This window comes from Aotus nancymaae, unplaced genomic scaffold (genome assembly GCF_030222135.1).
Source record: "Aotus nancymaae isolate 86718 unplaced genomic scaffold, 86718_ANA_hifiasm-v0.15.2.pri h1tg000077l, whole genome shotgun sequence".
NCBI classification, from domain to species: domain Eukaryota; kingdom Metazoa; phylum Chordata; class Mammalia; order Primates; family Aotidae; genus Aotus; species Aotus nancymaae.
Window position 1 is genome coordinate 1,552,410 of NW_026988492.1, and position 15,078 is coordinate 1,567,487.

General features: G+C 40.1%; 1 protein-coding gene across 4 annotated transcripts in view; it reads left to right on the forward strand.

The window, feature by feature from the left end:
* CUL2 (cullin 2) overlaps positions 1-11,410 on the forward strand; it is an 80,698-nt gene extending 69,288 nt beyond the window's left edge. For all 4 annotated transcript variants that reach the window (XM_064368465.1, XM_064368466.1, XM_064368463.1 and 1 more), the window contains exons 18-21: positions 4,679-4,881; positions 7,204-7,305; positions 9,300-9,416; positions 10,815-11,410. In XM_064368465.1, coding sequence (XP_064224535.1) covers positions 4,679-4,881; positions 7,204-7,305; positions 9,300-9,416; positions 10,815-10,946 — 554 coding nt within the window. In that variant the 3' untranslated portion in view covers positions 10,947-11,410. The remainder of the gene's footprint in view (positions 1-4,678; positions 4,882-7,203; positions 7,306-9,299; positions 9,417-10,814) is intronic.
* The last annotated feature ends 3,668 nt before the right edge of the window (positions 11,411-15,078 follow it).

A 15,078-nucleotide genomic window follows, 5' to 3' on the forward strand; every position in this document is an offset into this window, starting at 1 on the left:
TCACAACTTAACTAGCTGTGTAATCTTGAGCAAGTTACTTAACTCTTTTGAGCCTGTTTCCTTATCTTTATCTTTGTAAAATTCATTGATTAACTCAGAGAACATTTTCTGTGTTGACAGTGGACAGAAATAAAATACAGAGCCTCGACCCTCAAAAAAAATCTCATGTCTAGTAGGAAGACAGGCAATTACATAGGGACCATACAGTGTTTTGAATGTGGTAGAGGCCAGCCCAGGGTACAGAATGGTGGTGGCAGTCAGGTCCTGGCGAAGGAAGGCTTCTGGGGAGATCACACCTCAGCTCGTTTTCAAGAACTAATAGGGCCAGGTTCAGTGACTCACATCTGTAATCTAGCACTTTGGGAGGCGAGGCAGGAGAATCCCTTGAGCCCAGGAGTTCAAGGCCAGCCTGGGCAACATAATGAGACCCTGTCTCAGGGAAAAAAATAAAAACCACACACACACACATAAAAAATAAAAAGAATGAATAGGACTTAACCAACCTAGGTAAAGGAGAGTGTTGATAGTGTATTACTAACAGAGGTCAGAATTTTAACAAACAGTGTGTGATGCCAGATGTGACAAAGTGAGAAAAATCTTGAGAATTCCACTGGATTTATGACCAGGGCTTTGGATAGAATTAACCGTAAGGAATAGTTTGATAAAGACATACAGATACTTGATAAAGAGATATAACCAGACAGTGTAACAGAAACCATTACACTGTCTGCATGTAAATAAGTTTTGTTGGTGGCAAAGCAAGAAGTTGCAGAGATTCCTGGTCAGTTGCTGAAAGACACGTTGAGAAATGATGAACTCAAGGAAGATAAAACTTCACCAGACAGTACATAGAATGGATCAGGCTAGGACTTTGTGAACTCTAAATCATAGTATGTGTTGGTAGTTACTATTGTTTGGTAAATAAAAGTAACACCGTCTAACTGTGCATACCTTACAAGATAACGATTCTATTGACTAAATTCGTCTCGTTTTTGTTTTCAAATACTTCCAACAGCTAAAAATAGGGAGGGGTGTTAATATTGTCTAATGTCCAGTCCATGTTCAAATTTCCCTGATGGTCCCAAGGTGGTGGCTTGGCCGTCAGAGGTCACTAATTGCATTTGGTAGTCTCCCTTCCACCTGCCCACCCCTCAGCATTCTCTGACATACTGTTTTGAACAGACCAGGCCAGTAGTCTTGTAGAATATCCAGTGCTCTAGATTTGTTAGATTACTTATTTGTAATTTTTAACATTTGTTTTCTATTCCTCGTATTTTCTGGAAGGTGGAAACTAGTTCTAAAGGTTTGATTATACTCAGTCAGGTATTGTTGGCAAGGATATTTCATAGGTGGTCCTGTGTATTTCATGTTGCATTGATATAATGCAACATGAAATACACAGGACCACCTATGAAATAGGTGGCATCTAATGTCAGATTGTCTCACTATTAGAGACGCTAAATTTGGTCACTTGATTAAGCCAGCTATCTCCATTTAGAGGTGCTCTTGCCCCTTTCCAGTTAGCGTAGCAGGCAGCCTGAGGGATGGTGCTTTGGCTCATGAACACCCTGTTCCAGGAACCGAATGTACTTTTAGCCTCCACTGATGATCCCTGCCAGCATCAGTTGTCGCGTTACTGATTGCAAGTGGCGTTACTCTATCATGCCTTCAACATTGATTAACATTCTTTTGCAAAGAAAAGCTTTCCCAAGAGTAGAGAGCTGACACAGATACTGGGGACTAACTTGGATGAAACTATTGTGAGAGTTCTGCCTGCTCTTTATTTTTCCTGTCATTGTAACTGCTGCTTGAATTATGGTTGGCTTGCTTTAATTATGCATGTATCAGAATGTTTTGTTTTAGTTTTTAGTTTCTTAGGGTTGCCAACCTATTCTGCAGGGTAAATCACCACTCTTTTCATTTCTCTGTTTACATCACAGTAATTAAATGAATCATCCAAGTTTGGGGTTTCCTTTCCTGCCCCTCTGTCTTCCCACCACTTCCCCAGTCTTTTCAGTAAGAGTACAGTGCTAAGAAAAGTGGGAAGAGGTCATTGTACCCTGATCCCTGGTACAGTATCGAAAAGTAGCAAGAAAGGGCACAGTGCAAGAATGAACTTAATAGGAAGTAAGTGATGCTTTGCCCCCTCGCACAGTCTCCTAATGCTCTTTGAGTCTCGTGCTGAAAGATGACTTTTGTGTGGCAGAAGGCTTATTCTGTTTTCAAACCCATAGCAGCATATTTTAGCATCAGTGACATCCTGGCTGATGATCCCACTTAATCATCTGTGTGCTTGATGCGTACTTTGCTGCTTGTTTCTGCATATGATGAAGTCATTGCAGAAATAACAAAATGCAATTTATATAATGTTTTACTTCTTACCACATTTTCCAAACTTAAATGTTGATGAGAGTCCTGTTTATAGAGAGTGTTAATAGTTTACTCCAAATGATAATTTTTTACACGTGCTGTTTCTATGAATTGGATATTGAATTTTATATATATATAAATAATTTTTTTTTTTTGAGACAGAGTCTTGCTCTGTCACCCAGGCTGGAGTGCAGTGGCACAACCTCAGCTCGCTGCACCCTCCCCTTCCCTGGTTCAAGGGATTCTCCTGTCTGAGCCTCCCAAGTAGTGGGGATTACAGGCGTGCATCACCACACCTGGCTAATTTTTTGTATTTTTAGTAGAGACGTGGTTTCACTGTGTTAGTCAGGATGGTTTTGATCTCCTGACCTCATGATCCGCCTGCCTCAGCCTCCCAAAGTGCTGGATTACAGGCATGAGCCACCATACCTGGCCCGAATTTAATACATTAAACATCCTTTTGTGATAATTTAAAGGGTTAGAAATTTTTTCTCTTGGTATTTCCATCCAAATAATTCTGAAAAACATTTCTGAATATCAGTTTTATCTGAAATAAGTCAAAGCATAAATGAAAATAATCAAGATAATATTGTATGTGTGGTGATATTAAGCTAATGAATTGACTCACAGCCTTTAAAATCTTTAATTAGGTAATGAATAAATAAAGGAAGCAGAAAACCTTAATCAGAGTTACTAATTATCCTTGAGAGGGAAAATTCAGTCTCTGGGGTAATGTCATGTGAAATACAGCTTCCTTGAGGTAACAATGAAGAGCTTTAGAATAAAATCTCATGTTGATTTTATTTATAATCTATTCAGCAGTCAAATAACGCAGGCCGTGTGTGTGTTACAGCCACCAAACCACAGCCTCTTGCTTTGGGAAGCAGCTCTTGATTTGCATCACTGTTTTTGCATGTTATGGAGCGCTACAGAGTGCAGACACGTTTGTCCTGTTATTCATTATGCACTTCTCAGTGTGCTGATGTCATGCTGCTGTCTCCCAGGATGTTGCAGAACTGTAGGATATGTAATACTTGCTCTGTCTCTTAGAGCTCTGTTTTTTGAGACAGATACTCGCTCTGTCGCCCAGACTTAAGTGCAGTGGTTGCAACTTGGCTTGCTGCAACTTCTGGCTCCCAGGTTCAAGCAGTTCTCATACCTTAGCCTCCTGAGTAGCTGGGCTTACAGGCATGTGCCATCATGCCTGGCTAATTTTTGTGTTTTTAATAGAGACAGGGTTTTACCATGTTGACCAGGCTGGTGTCAAATTCCTGGGCTCAAGTGATCTGCCTGCCTCGGCCTCCCCGAGTGCTGGGATTACAGGCATGAGCCACTGTGTCCAGCCCATATAGAACATTTTTATGAAAACATTCAGATTAAATGTATTTTAAAGTTGAACCATCAACTATTTCAGTAAAAGAATGGGTCTGCCTGTCTGTCTCTCCTTCCATACCTGTTTGCCTCTAGGAAGTTACTAGAAAGAAAAATGTTATTTATGAGACATGCTAGCATTAATTTTGGCAGAAATTACGGCTTAGACAGGGCCGCAAAAGCATTTTCCCTGTGGCTGTAGACCTCCTAGGAGGCTTGAACCTTCCCCGGGAGAGCCCAGATTTCGGCAGCACGAGGCAGTTGCTGGTATCACTTTCCCCTTTTTCTGTCCGTTCGCCTTCTCCCACCTCCTTTTATTACTGTTTGGTGTTTTTGTTGTTTCTGCCTAAGTCTTAGCCTTTCTATTAATATTTAAAGACTTTTTTTGTTTTTGTGAGACGGAGTCTCGCTGTGTCATCCAGGCTGGATTGCAGTGGTGTGATCTAGGCTCACTGAAACCTCCGCCTCCCAGGTTCAAGCAATTCTTCTGCCTCAGCCTCCCGAGTAGCTGGGACTACAGGCATACGCCACCACGCCCAACTAATTTTTGTATTTTTAGTAGAGAAAGGGTTTCACCACGTTGGCCGGGCTGGTCTCAAACTGACCTAAACTGATCTTCCTGCCTCAGCCTTCCAAAGTGCTGGAATTACAGGCGTGAGCCACTACGCCTGGCCTTAAAGACATTTCTTTTAACCTACTGGTAAAGTTATGATAGCTTAATTGATTTATACTATATACTCAAAACTAATGGCCTTTCATCCTCACCTCCCCGAAAAACAAAATGACTACATTGTTAACAGCAATGGCTTTACAACAATTTAATAAAATTATTGGTTCACTCTTTCAGAAGAAAATGTCTGAAATAATTATTACTCAAGTAATTTTGAAATGTTTCTTTGAATGATGAGTTCACTGTCAGTTTTTGTTTTAATTGTAGGTGAAGTTAAAATGAACTATTTGGGCAAACCATATGTAGCCATGGTTACAACATACCAAATGGCAGTTCTTCTTGCCTTTAACAACAGTGAAACGGTCAGTTATAAAGAGCTTCAAGACAGCACTCAGATGAATGAAAAGGAACTGACAAAAACTATCAAATCATTACTTGATGTGAAAATGATTAACCATGATTCAGAAAAGGTATGTAGTAATATTCCAAAGAATTGAAGCATCATCAACATTAAATCTTTTTCATGAGACGTTTGCAGTTTTAAAGTAAGGCTGTAATTGTCAGTGTGCCTTGTGCTCTGGAAGGCACTTGTATCTGCTGCATTACTGCACGCTCCATACAGCTGGGAGCGTGAGGCATCACAGAACATGCTGTGTGAGTTGGTGCCATGTGCCCTTTATAGTTTGATTTTATTTATCCTATACTGTGACAGCTTATTGAATAATTGCGGAATTGCCATCTGGAAGATTTTGATTAACTGAGGTTTTGAAACTAGTCTTTAAAGACGTTCCAGGTTTTTGTTTTTTTAAATGTGCTTAATTTCATGGTTCTGTAACAGAAAATGACAGCCTGTTGATGTCTATTTGTACACATATTTAATATGTGTAACTCCATTCCAAGTGTTCTTAATTTCAGTAATTTTATCTAGGTATAAGATTTTGTCACGTTGTTATCATAGTATGTCCTAGTTGTTTAAATGGTTAAAAATGCAACAGAGGTGGTGTGATTATATATCTCCTTCAAATTATTGTGCTTAGAAGAAAAAAATTCCTATAAATAATGTTTTGTTTTTACTTTGGTAAATTAATAACCTACAGCTTATTTCTCTCATCAGTTCATCTTGCTGACATTCCTAAGATTATGATGACATTTTATAGTCTATAATTGACTAACTGTAAAAGGTATATATTCTGAAATTCAAATCAGTGTTTTCATAACTTGGAGAAATTATTAGTTTTTCTGGCTTCAGAATCTTAGCAACATATGGATTTATTTATTTATTTATTTATTTATTTATTTTGAGATGGAGTTTCGCTTTTATTGCTCCGGCTGGCGTGCAATGGCGCAGTCTTGGCTCACTGCAACCTCCATCTCCCAGGTTCAAGCAATACTCCTGTCTCAACCTCCTGAGTAGCTGGGAGTACAGGCACATGCCACCACGCCTGGATAATTTTGTATTTTTAGTAGAGATGGGGTTTCACAGTGTTGGCCAGGCTGATCTCGAACTCCTGACCTCAGGTGATCCAGCAGCCTCAGCCTCCCAAAGTGCTGGGATTACAGGTGTAAGCCACCGCGCCTGGTCAAAATAGGGATTTCTTAACGTTAATTAATTATGGTTTTTAATTTTAGGCTAGTAAGTGCTTAAAGGTTTTATATTTTTTTCTAAGGCATGCTGTTTTTGCTGCCCAGATATGTACAAAATAAACATAGATTTCATGTTTGCACTTTAAATTTTATTTTATATTGTTTTTATTTATTTTTGAGACAGGATCTCGCTCTGCCACCCAGGTTGGAGTGCAGTGGTGCCATCTCAGCTCACTGCAACCCCCACCTCCTGGGCTCCAGTGATAATCCCGCCTCAGCCTTCCTAGTAGCTGGGACCATAGGTGTGAGCCACTAGCAAGGCTAATTTTTTTAATTTTTTGTAGAGATGGGATTTTGCTGTGTTGGCCAGGCTGGTCTCAAACTCCTGAGCTCAAGCAGTCTGCCCATGTCAGCCTCCCAAAGTGCTGGGATTACAGACATGAGCCACCATGCCTGGCCTTTAAATTTAATTATGAATCTGCCCATTCCTTAGCAGAATGTCTTAGATTATTATTGAGAATTTGTTCATCTTCCAAGTGCCTCTTGATCCTGCTGCCAGAGAAATTCCACTCAATGATATCAGTGGCCTTCTTAAGCCTGATACAGAAGTTGTTATTCTAAAAATTGGCTTAGCAGTTTTCCCCTGAGCAAAGGCCACTTGCTTCTTGAAGAGTGAATAAAACACGGATTGAAGGGTAAACGCTTTCACCATCACCCCAGGTCATGGCAGATTGATGCTGTGTGCTGCTGGAGGCACAGCTTTTCTCTGCTGTCAGGCCATGCAGTGGGTATTTTGTTACTGCAGCGTTTGTAAAACAATTTGGTTGTTTGGTTTTTCAAAATGGGGTGATGGAAAAGTTATGAACTTCGGTGTTTCATAAAAATTAAAATGTCAAACTGTAGACAATGAGCTTGACTCTTATTTTATCAAAAGGTAGTATATATAACACTAGGATCAGAAAATAGCTTATTCCTAAATCTAAACTGCCTAAGATTCTGGCAGATGCAAAAGTAGAAAATAATTGGGTTTCTCCTGTTTGTTTGAACAAGAGAATTTTCTCTTAAATTTAATCTATAATTTATAATATGAAAGTTGTGAGAGTGGCGGCTTTTTTGCTTGATCATTAATGTAGCAGCGCTGCTTGCAGCAAGCTGTTATTTAATGATTTGGGTTTTTATAAATATAAATGTTTTATTTTTAAATGTAGGAAGATATCGATGCAGAATCTTCGTTTTCATTAAATATGAACTTCAGCAGTAAAAGAACAAAATTTAAAATTACTACATCAATGCAGAAAGACACACCACAAGTAAGTGCTTTTAATGTCACGTTGTTTTGGGGGACAAACATTTGAGCATTGGACTTTACAAGTGTAATTTACACTGAGATTGTCCGGAGCTTCGCACAGCAAAGTTAATAATGGGACACGGCTTTTCTGGTTTGTGGTTTGCATTTACTAACTTTACAATCAGACAGAAATCTCCACTTGCATTTTAGTTTTTTCTAAGGAAAAAGGTATGGTTTTGTTGTATTTTTGCTCTTTTTTTTTTCCTTTAACAATAGAGTCTCACTCTGTTGTCCAGGCTGGAGTGCAATGGCACGATCTCAGCTCACTGCAACCTCCACCTCCCTGATTTAAGCCATTCTCCTGCCTCAGCCTCCTGAGTAGCTGGGATTACAGGTGCACACCACCATGCCTGGCTAATTTTTTTGTATTTCTAGTAGAGATGGGGTTTCACTGTTTTGGTCAGGCTGGAGTATTTGCTCTTAAACCACTGGACTGTGTAACTTTGCTTTGCGTTTTCTCCAGAAATTCCCACATTGAGAAGTAATAAAATCTCATATTTTTCATTTGTAAAATAAAAGTTCTACAGCTCTTTTCTTTCAAAGAAAACTTGTCAGTAGAAAATGCTTCTTAAACTTACATGTGCAAATGAGCCACCTGGGCATCTTGTTAAAATGCAGATTGTGGACCAATTGCGGAGGCTCACGCCTGTAATCCCAGCACTTTGGGAGGCCAAGGTGGGTAGATTACCTGAGGTTGGGAGTTCGAGACCAGCCTGACCAACATGGAGAAACACTATCTCTACTAATAATACAAAAATTATCTGGGCGTGGTGACGCATGTCTGTAATCCCAGCTACTTGGGAGGCTGAGGCAGGAGAATCGCTTGAACTCGGGAGATGGAGGTTGTGATTGAGCCGAGATTGTGCCATTACACTCCAGCCAGGGCAACAAGAGCGAAACTCCGTCTCAAAAAAAGTAAATGCAGATTGTGATCTACTGGGTGTGGAATGAGGTCTTGACTCCTGACAGACCAATGTGAGTAGGGGACTTCTGCTCTTCGTTCTTTGAACTCAGCAGTGATTGTTGCTTTGGTCTGGGATAGACTGTTTCTCTATCACTTAGGCTTCCTGATTGCCTCCCGTGTGCAGTCCTGGGGCTGGTGCAGGATGTGAAGCTAATATAAGATGTTAGACCCTCTCCACAAACTTAATTCCCCGTGGTGGAGACAAATATTAATTGCTATTTACTTTGAAACCTAAAATGGTCAAGATTCCATTTTCCTCTAGGCTAATAAATAATAATTTGAAGTATATAGATTGTATTTTGTCTTTGAAAAGCTGTGAGGAGATCCTATTAATGTGGCATGGCCTGCTTCTATGCCTTGCTTCTCCTGTGTTTCTTGAGCTCCGTGGCTCCATAGAGATAGGCCCCGTCTCCTGGCTTCTCTGCTTCAGCCAAATAACATGGCACTTCACAGTTCTTCCCTTTGAAGCCTGATCCAGTATGCATTTGGAGCTAATTACTGCAGTTGACACAACTTCATCTAAAAGCATTGTGATGCAGATTCTGTAATCACTGAAAAGAAAATGATCTTGCAAATTATTGCTGTGTCCACCTTTACTGCCTCTTTTCCTTAACAGTACAGTTTATAATAATGTAATTTTTTTCTAATGACTTTCAACTTTAACCCTAGAAACTGTAGATGTTATCTCAGTGGTTAGGTGATATTAACACAACATAACTGTATAATTTGCTCACTATTGATTAGAAATTTATTGTTGTGGCACATGCCTGTAATCCCAGCTGCCCAGGAGGCTGAGGCTTAAGAATCACTTGAATCCGGGAGATGGAAGTTGCAGTGAGCCAAGATCGCGTCACTGCACTCCAGCCTGGACGACAGAGTGAGACCCTGCCTCAAAAAAAAAAAAAAATTTATTTGCATTCACTGATAAAATGAATTTAAAACACATTCAGTGACTTGATGTCTTGTTGGCTCCTTTTTCTTCTGTAAAACAGGAAATGGAGCAGACTAGAAGTGCCGTCGATGAGGACCGGAAAATGTATCTCCAAGCTGCTATAGTTCGTATCATGAAAGCACGGAAAGTGCTTCGGCACAATGCCCTTATTCAAGAGGTAAAAGGAGGGCAGTCCTCAGGGCTTCTTAGGGTAGAGGGCATTGTCAGCGTACAGAGTCAGTCTCTTTCTTCTTAAAGAGGATACAGAAATAAACTGACCCTCAAATAGCATGAAGAAATGTTTCATACTTAGAATCGTACTCGCTTCTAGTTTCAATATTAAATTCAGATTTGCAGGCTGGGCACAGTGGCTTATGCCTGTAATCCTTTGTTGTTGTTGTTGTTGTTGAGACGGAGTCTTGCTCTGTCGCCCAGGCTGGAGTACAGTGGCGTGATCTTGGCTCACTGCAACCTCTGCCTCCCGCGTTCAAGTGATTCTCCTGCCTCAGCCTCCCGAGTAGCTGAGAATACAGGCATGCGCCTGGCTAATTTTTGTATTTTTATATTTTTGCATTTTCAGTAGAGATGGGGTTTTACCGTGTTGGCTAGGCTGCTCTTGAACTCCTGATCTCAGGTGATCCGCCCGCATCAGCCTCCCAAAGTGTGGGATTATAGACGTGAGCCACCACGCCTGGTGAACACCTGTAATCTGAATGCCTTGTTAGGCCAAGACAGGAGGATCAGTTGAGTCCAGGAGTTTTAGACCAGCCTGAGCAACATAGAGAGACCCCATCTCACCAAAAAAATATTTTAAAAATTAGCCAGCTGTGTTGGCATACACCTGAAGTTCCAGCTACTTGGGAGGCTGAGGTGGGAGGATTGCTTGAGCCCAGGGAATTGAGCCTGAGTGACACAGTGAGATGCTATCTTGAATAATAATAAATTCATATTTGCTTTGGCTTTATTTTAGAGCTCTAAAACTTGCCAATTCATTGAGTCTGTTCAGTTATTGAAGGAAGTTGACACATCAGATGCTCATTCATCCCATAAATATCTGAGCCTACCATGTGCTAGATGGCTAGGCTGGTCACTGGGTTGTCGTACAGAGCAGCTGAAGGTGTGGCAGGCCCTTTCAGTGTTCACAATTTAATGGGGAAGAATTATGCTATTGGAATAGTACACGAATAAATATAAAATTACATTAGCATGCCCTGAAGGAAAGGTACACAGGACCATGAGAATGTATTTAAATGTCCTGACCTAGGGGATGCTGGGGAAAACTTTCTAGAGAAAGTGGTGTTTGAACTAAGAGCTGAGAGTTGAGTTACAGTTAAATAGAAGCTTGGGGTTGTGTGTGAGTATTTAGATTAATTAGTTTATTGTTTCACCTAATTATGTATCATTATTAGATTTTGCTGTATCTATTTTCCACATTTTAGTTCCTATTTTCATACTTCATTCTGCCTGTTTGCTGAAACTTCAGTGCATTTGGGGCACTTTAAACTGATTGGTTAAAAGTCATTACTTACAGCTGAAGAACGGGCAGTAGTTTGACTTCCACGTCTCTCTTCCACAGGTGATTAGCCAGTCAAGAGCTAGGTTTAATCCCAGTATCAGCATGATTAAGAAGTGTATTGAAGTCCTGATAGACAAACAGTACATCGAACGCAGCCAGGCGTCGGCAGATGAATACAGCTACGTCGCGTGATGTCGCTCTCCTCCAGCGTGGTGTGAGAAGATCATTGCCATCACCATTTGGTGTGTTCCTGTGGGAAAAAGCAGGCCTGTGCCTCCATAATTTGGTCATTTGGCAGCCCCTGTTTTCTGCTGTTTACAACATCACCAGTGCCACGTCATGAGCGTCAAAGAAAATGCCTAGAGATATTTCAAGCTCATGTCATGATGACATTTCTTAAAACTTTATTAAAAGAATGAGTGAAGTATTGCTGAAATGTGGAAAGTCGGTTGGGTACCATGCTTTTTCTCCCCTTCACGTTTGCAGTTGATGTGGTTTTTTTTTTAATGTATCTTAAAGGACATAAAATTTAAAAACTTAAATATTGTAATATGACAGATAACCTAATAATTGTATCTACATTAAAATGACAAACATGATACTGCTGCTTGTCAAATAAAAAAAAATAAAGAAATAGAATGCCTTTTTTATGTGAATGGAGTATTAGGTTGACCACAAAATATATAGACTCAAAGCAGCTAATGGGCATCTTTAGTTGCATTTTTATCTGAATGGTTTAATTTACTTGTACTTCTATTTAAATCCTACACGAAAAATGTCTAGATTATTGTTCTTGAATGCACTGGACTGCATTCAGCATAAAGAATGCTTTATTTTTATGGATTAGATATATTGGATCTAAGCATTTTGAATCTTGAAGCTGTAATTCCATCGGCAATTTCTGGTGGTATGCTACCCCACAGACATCGCAGAGTGTGAGCAGGATTCATGGTGACCTCAATTCTGGCACAGAGAGAGCTTTTCATTCAAAAGTTGTCTTTCTTCTGTTGCATAATGCATTAATTCTAGCATAGACTAATATCCTCGCTCTGTGGCCTTCCCTGAGTCTTAGGAGATCCTGTGATACCAACGTATTCCTTCCGTATGCCTACCCTACCTGTTACCCTTACAACCCTCCTCAGATAGTTTCTATACTAGAGTCACTCTCATCAGTCACAGATGTGCTTAGCAATGCATAACCTAAATACCTTTTTTTAAAAAAAATTGTACATTGCACCAGGTGCCACTTATATATAAATCTCATTATTTTGTTTATTATATATACGTATCAACAGCAGTGTCAGAATACTGCAATCTATTCTATTTATTGTTTGTTCATGCCATCACCGCCACCACACCCCTCTTCCCTTAACACACAAACAAATTTTTTTCTTTTTTCTTTTTTTTGAAAAGTAAGACACGGGATTTTGCCATGTTTCCCAGGCTAGTTTAGAACTCCTGGCCTCAAGCAATCCTGTCTCTGTCTCCCAAAGTGCTGGGATTGCAAGCATGAGCCACTGTGTCCGTCGAACATTCAGTTTTTAAAATCCCGAATATTTAAAAGCAAATCACAGAAATTATTTCACTTTTAATACTTCAGTTTTTATCTTGAACAAATTAGGCCTTTAAAAAAATCCACAATGACATTATTACTCCTAACAAAAACAATAATTAACTTAGTAATATCTAATACATGGTTCATATTTAAATTTCTTGTTGTTTTGAAATGGCTTTTACAATTGGTTTATTCAATTGCATTTTTTTCTGACTCGTGTCTCTTAAGTGTTTTAAAAATCTACTGAACTTATAATGACTTGTATACTGTATTTCTCATTTTACCTTTCTTCCAAAAGAGGAAATAATGGCAAACCATATAATATTGTACATTCACTGTCAAAAAGCAAACCCTTGTTTTGATAACTTGTTGATTGATAAAAGTTTTCCAAATTGATTCCTTTTTTCTTAAATATTTATAAATGTTAAATTAAGTCTTATCCTGGTATCTTATCGTCAAGAAAGTACATTGAAAAATGGACAAAATACTTGTGCGGAGGTCCACAGAGATGGCTTACAAGAGTTTTCTTCACATCCTCTCTCTAGTCACCTGTAACGAAACATCTCTCACATGAGGAAGAAAAGGGACCAGATTGGTTCGACCAAGGCACCATTCAGAAAGGGAGCAATGATTGGAATTCATTGTAGCACACATCTTCCCCTGCAGAGAGTGCGGGGAAGAGTTGCAGTCTTGTCACATTAGGTGAGGAGATTGAAGTCATTGCAGAAGCTGTAGCACACAGCCCAGAGCCCTTACCTGGTACCTGGCCGTCCTGCTGTGCAGTCACTAGTGCATGTGGGCAAAACAGCTCCGAACTACGAAAAGGAAAAAGGACCAAGGAGAGGAGGGTTTTCTATGCTTCACTGCAGAAAACACGTGAGCAAAACTCTGTTTTTTAGAAGCCATTAATACTAAGGTAGTTTACATGTGTGAGTCAGTGATGCATTGTATAGCCAGCCAGCATGAGGCTGTGTCAACACGCCAATCCCTTCCCTTTGAAAGCAAATATTTTAATTGCTATTGAAGGTACAGACTTATTCTAAGGTTTAGTCCAATATTTTATGACCATTTGCTTTAATATAAAGAAACATTCTGGGGGTTGTGTGTTTTGTTGTTTTTAAGACAGGGTCTCGCTCTGTCACCCAGGCTGGAGTGCAGCGGTGCAATCACGGTGCACTGCAACCTTAACCTGCTGGGCTCAAGTGATTCTCCCACCTCAGCCTCCCAAGTAGCTGGGACCACAGGCACATGCTACCATACTCGGCTAATCTCTGTATTTTTTGGAGAGACAAGGCTTTACCATGCTGCCCAGGCTGGTCTCAAACTCCGGAGCTCAAGCAATTCGTCTGCCTTGGCCTCCCAAAGTGCTGGGATTACAGGTGTGAGCCACCATGCCAGGCTTTATTTTCTTTATAACTTACTATCTTTATAGGATTTTGTAACCTATATATGCTACCATGCTATCCCATGTCTGTTCACTTTGAGTGTAAATGATGACAGGTGCTTCCACCTATGTTATTTCGTTTAATCGTCAGGTAATCCTATTTGAGAGGCAATGCTTCTCTTTTCCATAGGAAACTAAATGAGGAGACTTTTCTGGGAGTTACTGTTGTAAACTGCAGAACCTGAATTTAATTGTCAGTCAAATCCATGGATGTTATAAGTATGGCCTCTCTGTGTACACAGCCTCTAAAATAAGTAGAAATAACTATTTCATACATAGAGAAGAGTGGGTTTTTTTGACTTTTCAGAATAACAATGTTTCTAGTTAATATATGATAAACACTTCATATTTTTCATAAGATATTTAAGATGATGTCAATACACACGGTTAAGGAATTTGTCTTGGCGCATAGCTGATTCATGGCAAAGGGTATTTGTTAATTTAATATTTTGCATTCACATGTACTATTACAGAACATTTATTTCACAGTGTATATATACTTAAAAGTTGTTATCAGTTAATTTTGTTGAGCTATGTACTAGCAAAGGATAATTATTCACCTCTTAATTTTTGGTTCAAAGAATTACATTCTTAGTTGAGCAAAGTCAAAATCAAGATGTGAACTTTAAAAAGACTAGACTTTGGCCAGGCATGATGGCTCACACCTGTAGCCCATCCCAGCACTTTGGGAGGCCGAGGTGAGTGGATCACCTGAGGTCAGGAGTTCGAGACCAGCCTAACCAACATGGTGAAACCCTGTCTCTACTAAAAATATAAAAATTAGCTGGGTGTGATGGCGGGCATCTGTAATTCCAGCTACTTGAGAGGCTGAGGCAGGAGAATCACTTGAACCCAGGAGGCGGAGGTTGCAATGAGCCAAGATCGCGCCATTGTCCTTGAGCCTGGGCAACAGCAAAACTCCTCTCAAAAAAAAATTATTTTTAGTTAAAAAAATAAAAATACTAGTCCTAAGGGCTGTTGCACATGGGCCATAGCGAAATGAGTGGAAATTAATATGGAGAGACCCACTAGTTGAAGATTGCTGTGTTCTTGAAGTGTATCAAGGCCAAAGCCGAGCACGGTGGCTCACGCCTGTAATCCCAGCACTTTGGGAGGCCAGGTTGGGCAGATCACGAGGTCAGGAGACAGAGACCATCCTGGCCAACATGGTGAAACCCTGTCTCTACCAAAAATACAAAACAAACAAAATTAGCCGGGCGTGGTGCTGCACACCTGTAATCCCAGCTACTCAGGAGGCTGAGGCAGGGGAATAGCTTGAACCTGGGAGGTGGAAGTTGCAGTGAGCCGAGATCTTGCCGCTGTAC